Below are 13011 nucleotides of genomic sequence, written 5' to 3' on the forward strand. Positions count from 1 at the left end.
AAGCTGCAGTTTGAGAACAGTCCAATTTTCTACATACCTTGGATCAAGGAGACTCCTCAGGAACTGGAAGAGCAAGAACTTGTCCTGTACAACAGGAGGAGACACAGTATTATTATTTTAAATAATGTGCTGTAAAATAGTGATCCTTGAACTATATCCACTGAAGAAAACATAGGTCCCAGCTGCTGCCTGCTGAAGGAGCTGCTTTAGGCAGGTCTTGCACAAATATTCAGAGGATGTGGTTGATGACAACAACTCTGCTTTGGGACTCCAAGCCATACTGAACCCAAACTAAAAGCAGCAGCCAGCAGTTCTGAGCTTATACATTTTTATGGCCAGAACTCTACCAACAGGCCAAATAATTGAGATGTAGCAATTCCTACCTGTGAGTAGCTATAGCCTATCTTTCTTCTGTTTCTGACACAGCAGTAACTCACCATGACTCTTAGCAATAATTTCCTACAGGAATGACATCCCTACTGTACAGAAACCCTGAACTAATGGAGTTTGACACTTCACCTGCAGGTTTGAGATGATGCTCTCGATCTGCTCACTGAAGTGAATGGCTGCCAGGTCAGCTGCTTTACCTGGGCTCAGCACCAGCAGCTCCTTTGGGGGGAAACACAACCAAATTAATTCCTTTTGATTTCACAGGCAATATAATTATGCAGCATCACCGAGCCCATCCACACCATAACTGCATCTTTGCCTAGATTCAGGTCTAAGATAACAAACACCATTACACAAAGAGATGTAGAAAAAATAGAAGAGTAGCTGATAAAAAGGGATTTTCGGAAGTTGAAGAGTTGATGGTTTTGCTACACACAAGGCCTTGAAGAAGACAAAACTCCTCACAGCAAGAATCCATCTCAGTCCTAAGGAGAGAAAGTTATTCCATCAAGTTTTCTGACAACTGCCTTTGCCCCCTGCCACCAAGACATTCTCAGTGCCAACTGTGAGCCAGCAGAAAAGGGGAAACAACCAACCCTTGAGAGTTTCTCAGTCCAATGTAAACAGTTTAACTGGCTTGAACTGAACCAAACCAGAGTTTTAAAAGCAAGTTTCCCGTAATTGTTCACCATAACTGATACCTGTCCAGATATGAAAAAGCAATTTCTTTATTGTAATACTAGGAAACAAAAATCGTTTAGATGCCTGTGGGTTTGCTTTCTGTCAAGCTTGAGCTAAAAGGCTTCATATCATGAAAGTTTACACAACCTGCAGTGTGAGCTTTTTGCTTCTAACCCTTCCAAATACATCCACACTTCCAAATAAATGAGAAGCAACTGCGGCAAAACAATACTGTGCATCTGGTAAGCCTTCCCAAAAGCCCCTACTAAACCTAAAAAGGACAAAACATTTCTTTACTGAACAAAAACAACTGTTACAGCAGCAAAGAAAGAAAATTTTCAAAAATGTACACCTGGGAAAAAACCCAAACTGAAGAAGCTCCTCAGCAGTAGCTTGGCCTCCAGACAGACATAGCAGCCACTGAATAAAGCCAATGCCAGCAACAGACTGGGGAGAAGGGAAGCAAGGAAGAGCCTGACCATTCCGTGAGCTCTTTAGGGAGAGCTGCCACAGAGGTTTCCAAAGGAAAACCTGCCTGCTCCATAAGAAGCTCTGCAGTGCTTGACCCTACAGCTTTACTGCACAAGCTCAGCCCTTCACTGCAACCCCATGACTCTTCCACCCCAGGCAATCCAAAGCACAGCAGTGCAGAGGGACACAGAAAGGATGCAGTGGGACAGCCTCAATCTATTTCTCTCTCTGCACAAACCCCCCTGGGAGTCTCTGGGACTGCTGAAGGTAGGACTGCCATGCTGGAGGGAGTTGGCCCAATCTCCCTGTTTAGAATCAGTGCAACCTTCAGAGCTCATCCCCCAGCAAAACATTTGGTGCTTGGGTCTTTATCCTCCCCCAAGTCTGAACAACCTGCAAACATGGTACTGCTTAGACAGCCCTTGAGGGGACAGTACTGACAGTACTGACACAAGGCTTGTGGGTATGAGGGTAGAAAAGGACCAGTACTGCGACTGAAGAGAACAGAGTTTATTTTTTAAAGATACACATCAAAGAATAATGGCTGTGGGATGATAGGGAAAATTATCAGAAACCACACTTTCTGCCATACAACCAGGAAATCCTCTCCAGACACTGCTAGTTTTGCTTGAAGAGGCTGGTTTGCTGCACTCATATCTCAGCAAATGACAGTTGTCCTAAGAGCTGAAATCACAGCTTCACCCCAGTGAAGTAAAGTATTATTTACTGTTCCAAGTGCTCTGGATGCCTGAGAGCAGGTTTAACACAATGGAAAAGGACAAAAGCCCACAGCAGCCACCAGGCTGCTAAACGACATGGTTTACCAATCCTGGAAAGTAGAAGATGCCAAATGAATCAGAGAGGGATCTTGGTAACAAGATCTTGTTCACCCAAGAAAGGTGACCCACAGAGCCCATCAGCTGCCCAGCAGCTCTCTGGAGGACCAAGGATGCAGTAGAAGAATGAAGCAGAAGGAAGAAGCAGACAGTAGCTTGCCCAACCTGGAACCCCAGTTCCTTTGATGAGGTTGCAGTGAGCCAGGCCTGCTCAGCCCCAGCACAACCATCCCTACCAGTCCCACAGCTCTGCCAGTGCCTCTGGAGAGGGGCTGTGAGCTCAGTGAGCCACATGTGTCAGACAGCTGCATTCACAGGGTTTCTTTGTGCATTGCCTTTTGAATAACTCTCCCTCTTGGTCCATTTTCTCATTAGTCATGCACTACTTGAAGATGCTGGTAGAAAATAAAAGTGCTCTGGATGTGCCTATTAGCTTTTTGTCTGCCTCACAGGATATAGATTCTGTAGTCATTTTCTGCTAAGGAGTGTGGTCTGAGAAGCTTATTTTACAGACAGAATTATTTTCCTGGCTTATCTCCAGATCACCCTGGCGGGGACCGAGAGTACCTTATAGGCACTAGAAACAGTATAGATTCCCCACATCTACTGACTGAACAAACATTTCAGACATTTTCATTCCCTGAAGTCAACAGAGGTCAAAGGCATGGTAAAAATTATTAGCTGGAGAAGTCTAGAAGCAGCCTTATAGAAGCTGTCTTATAGAGAAGTCATGACCTCATTGTCCCCCAGGTCAGCAGTGCCAGGGCACCAGAGCTGAATGCACTTATCAGTGTGAGGAATCAGGGTTCACAGGTTCACAGCCTATGAGGTCAGTGTTGTCCATATCCTGCCTTGCTGCTGCTGCATGCTTGAGAGATGGAACACTTGCTAATGGACCCCTCTCCTGCTCCACAGCACTCACTACACATCACTCTCTGTGAAGGCTCCATTATCCAAAGAGCAGCACTTGAAATCAGGAAGCCAAGGAAGCCAGCCTGAATCCGAGAGAGGCACTTACATTAATGTGTGAGAGCTCCGAGCTTACGTCAGAGCTGTCTCAGCAGCTGTGACTCAGCACCGGACACTTGTGCTTACGGAAAAGCACCCAGCAGATCCAAGAGCCATTAGCAGGAGCTGAGGGACCGTGGGTGCAGGATATACTGTACCTACCTCTATATGGTCCAAAGCTTTCTGCCACACCAGCTGCTTCTCCTCAGCACTGTAGCCAGGCATGGACAGAATGTTGTGGATGTAGTTGAAAACTTCTTCCTGTAAGGCACAAACCCATAAATGCTGCAGTGTGTTCTGCAGCACCACTGACAGCACTGGCTTTTGGAAACTAGAGTGTTTCCAACAGCCTTAGGACAACCTCAGGGCTACCCCTCTCCAAGCAGGTCAGGATGAGTTATCTGCAGGGAGGCTGTATGTCCCTGAAGAGTTCCTGAAGAGATGCAATTGAAAAAAGAGCCAAGAGGAGCCTGATGCTAATGCATTAAGCACTGAGGTCAAAGAGAATTGTTCTTCCCCTACTAGAAATGTCTCCCTCTTACCCACAGGGAAAAGGGACAGGACATCACTTGAGCTAGGAGCACAGGCAGAGAGGACATTCTGCCAGAGGGTAGCTCAGTTTTCCCAGCATATTCCTGAGCTCCTCCCTGACACTGGCCTCTCCCCCAGGCACTCCTGCACTGTCCCCAGCTCAGGTGCTCTCCTGTGTTACAGTTTTCAACCACCTCACTATCACAACCTCCGCTTCTGACTCCTTCACCCACACAACGTTCACCACTGCGGATTCATAAGGATCTGGTGAGGTCCCATTTGCCAGACTCTCATCCCAACTTCTGTTGGTGGTACGGAAGGAAATACCTCAAACTGTGGCACATATGCATGCCAAAGATAATGGCAGAGAGATAATAAGGGCAGAGAGCCTCTGCCCAGGGGAAGAAATGTGTGGACCAATGGCAGAAACAAAAAAGTACTGCAGTTAGCCACATCTGCAGTAAATCCTACCTTGCACTCAGGTTTGAGGTACTAGCACTACAAAACTCTAAAACTGTTTTTATAAAAAATCAGCTCCTCTCCACTAGACAAGCACAAACAGCTTTGATTACAACTAAGAAACCTCAACTGTTAAGGGCATTTTTAAGGTAATTATGCTAGAAGAGCAAGGCAGCTGTGCCTAGTCACTGTGGCCAGCAGGATAGGCTGCATGACCACGAAGCAGAAAGGCCAGGAGCACCAGAATTACTCACCTTCCTCAGGGGATCCCGCAGGTAACAGCCGATGATTTTGTCATAACGAAGCTGCCGTTCATACATGAACTCACAAATCTGATAGCTGAAAGGAAGGGAAACTTCCCATGTAAGGAAAACCACTCAGCTGAGCCAGCACAACAGACAAGCAGCATTTGGAAGTATCTTACTTTGGAGTTTTCAGCACACAGGCTGAGTGGCTCCAGTGTGCTTGAGTGCCATTTGTACCAGCCTCAGGCCAACCTCCCCATCAACCTGCCTCTTCTGGGAAATTATCACACAGAACAGAGAAAAGTGGAGGTACTAAGGGGAGAGGCAAGGGACAGAGGACAACAATTCTTAATGAAATCAGGTCTCAAATTCTGCTGTCAGAGATGCTCTTCCTTGTTTCCACAACACTCTGCTCTAAGCTAGGTCAATCCACTATGCTAATTTGAAGAAATTCACTGAACATGACTCAACAATGTGTTATGACACAGCTTCCTACCTTCACATTTTAACAAACATGTTCAATATTTTGAGACTTTACATGTAATCAGATGTAACTGAGTCAAACCAAATGAATAATCTGCTAATTAATATTACACTATAGCTCTTCCAGCTCTGATGGAAGTGGCTGAACTGAGGGACCTCATTTTCATTACCCAGTAAATCCTTTGAAGCAAGGAGAAAAAAAAGTGTTTATTGAATCTGAAAAATTTGATCAAGTTACTCCTTTTAGGACACACAGGAGAACAGGCATGGTGCAACCCCACTGTTCTCCCTCTGGTCCACTGTAGCATGGTGGATTCATTCATGTAACACCCAAACTCACAGCCTGGATGAAGATGCCCTCCCTGGCTGGCTCTGCTCTGGCATGACAGACTCTTTTTGGAATCATAAAGCATGTAAAGGAGACGCTGGAAATTTTCAGCCTTTCCAGACACTGTTTTTGTCTCTCCTACTCAGTTCTAAAACAAGTACCATGGGGGTGGCTCCAGACCCCTTCATGCTTTTAAATCCACCTGTGGGTCTCACCCCAACAAGGCATCTCCATCTGCCAGGGGAAGAGCATTCCAATATACAATTGTGTCCTCTGAACACAGCCTGGGCTCTAGGATAGGGAATGTCAAAACTCATCAAGTCCCACAGGGTTTCTCCTGGAGGGTTTCCACAGCTCTACCCCTTCTTTTCTTAACAATGCTTTCTTTGAGAACACCCAGGAAAGAAAGTCCGGGACTAAATGTGAACATCTTAAATGAAGCATAATGCGCAGTGAATGCACAGGGAAAATAACCCAAAACAGAGCTGCAAAGTAGAAACAATAAAAGTGGAGCCAAAAAAGAGCTGTGGAAGATATTTAAAGGCAGTTTTTATATATTGTGTCCAGCAACTCACAATTCAGCCTTCTCTGCCATTTGGATAAGGCGGCTCTCTTCAAACTGCACAATCCCTCCTGCCTGGAGCAGCTCTAAAAGGACCTGCAGAGATTGAACACCAGTTATTTACAGGGCAGCAACAACAGCTGAACAGCCAGAGCCCCTACAAGTACACTGCTCCTGTGCCATCAAACACGGTGAGAACACAGGGCTGACTTTACTGATTTGTTAATTGATTGTCCTTTCACTAGGAAGGTCATGAGCTTATGAGAACTTTCTTGCCTGTGTTCTTGCTCCTGGAGGCAATGCTGGGGTGGGACCGTTCCCTCCGGCTGTGCCCAGCAGTGCTCAATATTCCCATGCCCATGTCTTTGGTATGTGACCCACAGCCCATACTCACTCCCAAGGCCAAATTCAGCCTGGCCTTGCACTGTGCTCCAAGGAGTGTTCCCTGGAAGGCTCTTACCTGCTGCCTCTCGGAATGCCGCGAGTCATCATCTGGGCTGCACAGGAACTCCAGCACCTGTGCCAGGAGTAGAGGCTGGTGAGAGCCAGGCCTGGCTGGCACAGCTGGGAGCACAAACTGACCAGCACACCCTGAGCCCCAGCAGTGGCAACAGCAAACCACCACACAATGGGGCCATCTGAATGGACCTGGTCCTGGAACCAAACTGGAATACTGGAATAGCAGAGAACTGCTGAAAGACTCCTGAGAGGGAAACACAGGACTCTGCACCAGGATCCAGAACCAAACTTTAGGGAACCCAGGGAATACAGAAGAACTCAGGGAAGCCCATGTTTCTTCTTCAGACTACACACCAAACAGCTGGCATCACTACACTGACCCTCTCACCTGGAGTGTGGCATCTCATCAGGAAAACAGAAAATAATATAATTCATAAAATTTAATGTATGTGGAATGAAAGTGTTTAATCCAAATATGTTTAGCTTGCACGTAGTTCTTCAGTCTCAAATTATGACCAAAGACATCTATATTCAAATTAATTTTTATTAGTGCTCATACATCTCTATTACCACAGCACAATTGCTGTAGTCAGGGAAGCCTCCTCCTCAGTCCCAGGAATTTCTGGGACTTAAGCTGGGATACAAAGTTAACGCATGCAAGCCTTGGGCATGCATTGGTGCAAATGAATTTTTCAAACAGCAGAGAATGTAGGGGCCACCCAAACTAAAAATTATGAACTACATTTATGTGCTCTATAAGCTCACAAATGTAATCTTAGTTGACATCTCATCCCAGACTGGCTTGGGTTGGAAGGGACCTTAAAGCCCATCCAGTTCCACCCCTCGGCCATGGGCAGGGACACCTTCCACTAGACCAGATTGCTCAGAGCTTCACCCAGCCCGGCCTTGAACGCATCCACTCTGCTCCTGGGAAGCCACAGCAATGGCCCAGCAAGATGCCACCTGGTTATAATGCACTAGTACCTTCAGACCTTCTCCAATCTACAGCATTGGCCATGCTTTCTGCAGTGGTGCATCCTGCTTGGAATGTCACACACTCAGGAATACTTGCCTGGTCAAAGAGTGTCCTGTTGACAAACAAGGTGTTGTTTGGCTTGGCGAGCTGCCGGGCAAGGAAGGTGAAAAGACAGCCAACCTGTGATGGGGTGAAGTCAGAATTCTCCACCATGACCTGAGAAATATTGGAGAGAAAAGGGAAAAATAAACCCTTAAGGGATTGATTCTGCAGCTGCCTTTGGGAAAGTAACTGGGACAACAAGAAATCCCTGTGAGCCATCATGTCTCCTCCTACCCCAGACATCTCCTGGTGTTAGTCCATCCTGAAGGTGAAACATAAGTCCCCTTCCCCAACATTCAGCTGTGTCACCTGAAGACACAGGCAGTGGATGCGTCCTTGCTAAAGCACTTATGTCCCAAAGCTGAACTAGTTCCCCCTCTGCCATAAATTCAAGGGAAAAATTCTTGTCCCTGTTTTTTAGGTGTGAAGAGGCTCCAAACTCACATTTAACTCTGCCTCTGTAGCCTGTGCTGATCACGGGACATAGAACAGCTTCTGAGCAGAGAAATGTTGTCACACTACTAAAGTATAATTATTATAGGAGAAAATAACCTCAAACACCTCATTTCAAGCCCCAGGCACTCACCACTTCAACTGTGGCCTGCAAAGAACTACTCTAATAGCTAAGAAATGACTGCAGGTTTGGGGAAAAGCTATTCTCAAATTATATTAGCGCTACTCTAACAATATTTAGAGAAACTTGTGGCTGTACTGACTTGAAATTACAGAAAAGAGGAATATCTAAGAGGCACTACAAAAGGGATTGGAAACCAAGAAGTGCTTTTCACCTGTCTGGCATATAGAACACAAGCCTGATGTGTCCTGACTCGGTGTCTCCTGCTTCAAAAAAAATCCTAAACCCTACGTGAAAGTGAAATGCCCCTGTTTGGAGAGTCCCCTCTAAGAGCAGTGTGTTTAAGGTGGGAGAAAATCCATCACCTAGACAACTCTGTCAGCTAAGATCTAAGAACTGCTGTAACAAAGCCTCACCATGGAGCAGCTCACAGTTTATAACCTCATTCAGTCAGAGCTGGGGGGAGTCAATTTATTTCTTCAAGCGACCCAGAGTTCCAGACCCCCACGAGATGCTAATGGTTTTGTGACACAAGTGAGGCAGGCAGGCCAGACACATTAGAGAGTCAAGCAGAGCTCTGCTTGAGATTACCAGCTAATGTAATCATTCTTTTTCACTTTCCATTTTCTGTCTAAAAAGGCAATTTCTTACAGGAGCCTAGTCAGAATAGCACTACCTAATACCATTAAAAAATTATTCACTGAAATATCTGGAGAGTTTCATTAATTTTAGCTTTGTTTTTCACAAACTGGGTCCTTGTCAGTCTATGTGAAGGTGAACATACTGCACCCTGGAACAGAGCAACCTCCCAGAGGCTGCAGGCCAGCCATATAGATTATACATTTGGGAAAGTTTTGATCAGAGCAGATCAGTAGCAGAATGTCTACGTTCACCAAACTATTTCAAAAGCACAGCTATTTCCTAGGTGTTTTCTTTATTGCTAATGGCAAATTAAAATTGAAAGTTTCAAGAGTTTTTAACTTTTATCCAAAAGGAGAGCAGATTCAAGACAAAGGACTGACAGTTTTTGTAATACCACATTGTTTGCCTGAAGATGCAGTGCTGCAGCCCTTCTCAAGCTGCCCTCCTGCTGTTGGTACCAGGACAGGAACACATCCCCAGCAGCTCTGGAACATGGCTGCAGTGTGCCACCTCCTGCTAACAGCAGCTCAGGACACAAACCAGAGGGGCTAAGCCAGCACAGGGCAGAAATACCCCTCAGAGGCACAGCCTGTTTGGGCAGGCTCACAAAAGCCCTCACAGTGGCATTGTCTCAGCCCACAGCAGCAGCACTGCCACCCAAGTCACTCACCATGCCCTTGTCTCATGTATCAGTGATGATAGGGAGAAGAAAATGCTACTTATGGTATGTTTATACATAAACAGCTTCCAAGAGTCACTCATGATTAATGGTGACAGCTTGGAGGGGAAAGCAAACGGTGCTTGGCAGTGAGAGCTTTTAAAGGGAACATCCATTGCTGGGAACAGGGGCTGGGGATGACAAGTCACTTCCAGAGCACCAGGCTGATAACTGACACTCCTCTCCTAAAGATAGGCCTGTCATCCTGGAAATGCTGCATCCCAAACATAGCATTTACAGGCATGGGGAGCAGGGATTCAGCAGAAAAGCAGTGGCACCCTGCCAAGCACAGGATTCCTGGGACCTTTTTACCTGCTCAGAAAGAATCAGGGAGTAGATTCAATGAGAAGGAGGTCAAAATAAGCTTAATGGTGCAGATACAAGAAATTTGACCAAGTACCACCCAGGTGAAATCACAGGAAAGGAGACCTCTCTGTCAGCATATCTGAAGTGCATGAATCATCACTTCTGAATATCCAACTGAGAGCTTTGGCTGAGGTGAATCCATGCTCCTGGCTCAGCACCTTCTCAGAGGTGTCAGCCAGGGCAGGACTGGAAACACCTCCTCCAGATTACAGGCTGTACTGCAGAGCATTGCATGCAATCAAATACAAGCACAGTTCATTTTTAGGCCCACTCACTTTCAGAAGAATGTCCACAATTCTCTGTTGATACTCCACAGCTTGCTTATCATTCTTAAAGTCTTCAAAAGTCTGCAAGAGGCAAAACACTGACACTTTGAGCAGAATCCCTTGGAACAGAAAACACAAAGCAGCAGCCACATCACAAAGCTGACAATGCTGGTTTAAGTCCTTTCTCTGCATATCCCTAAGCAGCGGGTTCCAAGATATAATATGCTCTTTTGTAACTACTAAAATGGTTTTTACTCATTCAGGTAAAAGTAATGGGTCAAAATAGACATAGGAAATTCTAGAAATTTGGAAGGAGACACAGATTTCCATGCAGGAGATAGAAATAGCTACTAGAACACTCTTTACAAATACATTATTTTTTCTGTTCTGTTGCCAGAACTTCACTGTGTACTGTCATGTTTATCACTCTGTATTTAAGACCACAAAGGACTACTGTGATTCCCCTCTGATATCTTATACAACAAGCACCACAACTGCTCCTGCCCCAAGCCAGAAACTCCTGTTTTAGCTAAAGCATGGATTTATTGAGAGGAACCTCACCAATGACAGGCGAGCTGGCACTACATTTTACTCTCAGAAAGCCAGGGTCTCTTACCAAAGCCAGCACATTGAGGAATTCCCGCGTGTCAAAGTGCAGCAGGGTCCGAACATAGGGATACACCTCCTCATCCACAGATCCCTCAGCTGAGTGCAGCCGGATCAGAAACTCAAACACCTGCAAGGACAAGGCAAGCAAAGAAAGCAGCTTTCCTATGGATTTCAGATACGTGGGAGCACAAGTGTGTGGGAAAGCAGCACTCTTATCTGCTTTGCGCTTAAGCTTTAAAACCCCTTAGGAGTCCACCAGTTCTTATTTGAGTGGTGTTTTCTGCTGCTTGGCACCCCCCTCCTTAGACTCGCCAACCAATTTAAGATCAATCAAAATTTAAGATCAAACAAACATAAAGGCTTATTTATACTCGCAGACAAGTGTGTGAAATTAGAAAACTCCACCCCCTTCCTGGCAGCTTTCCTGGGAAGCTGTGCAACTCCTCCTTATCCAGGGCACAACTCTTCTCCTTGTCAGCAGTTCATTTGGGAAGAGCCAGTCAATCTGCCCCCTCACTGTGAGGCACAAAGCTTTTGGCACTTTGCAAAGACTGACTGAGGCGCTTTTCAACTCTGTCTCTTCCACTGAATTTGCAGTTCATTAAATTTGAGGGCATCTTTCAATATAAACTCCCTTTACTGAGACCCTGACAGAGGTGCTCAGACCATCCCAGGGAACCAAGGGGGCAGGGCCAGCTGCAGGTGTCTCACCCAGGCTCACAGCAGAGCTGGCTGCCAGCAGGAAGGGAGCAGGTGGCTCCAGGCTGGAGCAGCACTCAGAAATACGTGTCAGGAACACACTGGGAACCCACAGACAACTGACAGGCCATGTGCTCTCCCAGCCACCCTCTGCAAGTGTCATATTCCCTCATTTACTCCTCTTCTGAGTTAATTTTCTGTCAGCACAGTGGCAGTGAATCCAGCAGGAATTAGCAGCTTGCCTTTCAGATCCACACCTTCCTTGCTGGCCTCCTGGATCCCAATCCGGCAGCTAGGAATGCTTAAGAAAACAAAACAAACCCACCAGACAAAAAGGTGTTACTTCAGCCCAGGTCTCAGGAACACCACCAGGAACCACAGAAAGGAGAGGCTGAAGGCTTTTCTCAGGGCTGCTGCTGCTGACTGGGCTCCTGTTCCCCCTCAGAGCCTGAGCAGGGGACAACCCAACAACCCTGGGAGAGGGCAACAGCCAGCGCTTGGCTCAGCAAGGTGGAGTGAACTGGTTTGCACAGCTGCTGAGGAAAGGGGCTGCAGGATCCCAGAGCTACCACATACTTAGAGCTACAAGTTCTGGACCAGGAAACAAAATCCAGACACAGGAAAACCACAAACAAAAACCCACCCCACATTCAAAAACTGACTGTTCCATTGTACTCCGAAGAGAAAGTGCAAAAGAAAAAGCACTTCCTCTCACTGGAAGCCTGAAACTGAAGTGAAATGCTAAAAACACACAAAAAAATATTTGTTGTAAAACCAGCCAGAAACTCAGGAAGAAGTTTTGTGAGAACAAAAAGTGATGATCAGAAACATCCTCTGTTTCAAGAAATTGTCAGATTAGTCCAAAGGAGTCAAAAGCCTTCAAGAAACCTGTAACCACGAGCTACTTAGAGATATTCCTCCCCAGTGTCAGTCCTGTGTCACATGCACTTGAAAACAGGGAAGACCCTCCCATCTTTGACACATTAACTTTACAAAGAAGAAACAACATTTCTGTAAACTCTGTGGTAAAGAATAAAGCAAAAAAACCCAATCACTGAGAACTCTGTGTTCCCACACCCCAATTTGCAATTGAAAGAAAAATATTACATTTAAATATTCAGACTGCAACAACTGTTTGATTTCATCCATTAAAAACTAATTCTGTAATTACAGCAAGGTAGGCTCATATCACAAAGATACAGTTATCAGACTGATAACAGTTTTCCTTAGAAACCCATGAAATAAGACATATTCACCTTCTTCTAAAAACCTCATATGGGAAAGTTGCATTCCAAGAGGTTTCTCACCTGATTTTTCACCAAAGGTACCAGATCTTCAGGAATATCACCCAACGGATATGCACGGCCTGCCAAGCAGCAGCTACAGAAAAGGAAGGGAAAAGCATTTTAATACACCTGACATTAAGGAGATTGAGAATTGTTCATTTTTTGACTTAATTTTCAGGATGCTTTAACACAAGGCAAACCAATTTATTTTGTAAATCATGAAAGCAAGAAGCATCCCAGGCAGCACTACTGTTAATACACACTGAGCTAACACACTGCATGAATTTGCAGTCATTCCACAGCAGGAAAGTAATGGGAAA

General features: G+C 45.6%; 1 protein-coding gene across 4 annotated transcripts in view; it reads right to left on the reverse strand.

The window, feature by feature from the left end:
- Positions 1 to 13011, reverse strand: part of VPS8 (VPS8 subunit of CORVET complex) — a 66646-nt gene that overhangs the window by 27297 nt on the left and 26338 nt on the right. For all 4 annotated transcript variants that reach the window (XR_015773432.1, XM_088060848.1, XM_005529594.3 and 1 more), the window contains exons 25-34: positions 12713 to 12785; positions 10714 to 10833; positions 10107 to 10178; positions 7526 to 7645; positions 6455 to 6511; positions 6008 to 6090; positions 4631 to 4715; positions 3549 to 3647; positions 520 to 609; positions 38 to 84 (exon numbers count right to left, since the gene is read on the reverse strand). Coding sequence is in view for 3 of the 4 variants with exons in the window: in XM_088060848.1 (XP_087916974.1) it covers positions 38 to 84; positions 520 to 609; positions 3549 to 3647; positions 4631 to 4715; positions 6008 to 6090; positions 6455 to 6511; positions 7526 to 7645; positions 10107 to 10178; positions 10714 to 10833; positions 12713 to 12785 (846 nt within the window). In the remaining variant the exon portion in view is untranslated. The remainder of the gene's footprint in view (positions 1 to 37; positions 85 to 519; positions 610 to 3548; positions 3648 to 4630; positions 4716 to 6007; positions 6091 to 6454; positions 6512 to 7525; positions 7646 to 10106; positions 10179 to 10713; positions 10834 to 12712; positions 12786 to 13011) is intronic.

Source organism: Pseudopodoces humilis, chromosome 11 (genome assembly GCF_049639895.1).
Source record: "Pseudopodoces humilis isolate 2021_Gansu_Grassland_sample_001 chromosome 11, ASM4963989v1, whole genome shotgun sequence".
NCBI classification, from domain to species: domain Eukaryota; kingdom Metazoa; phylum Chordata; class Aves; order Passeriformes; family Paridae; genus Pseudopodoces; species Pseudopodoces humilis.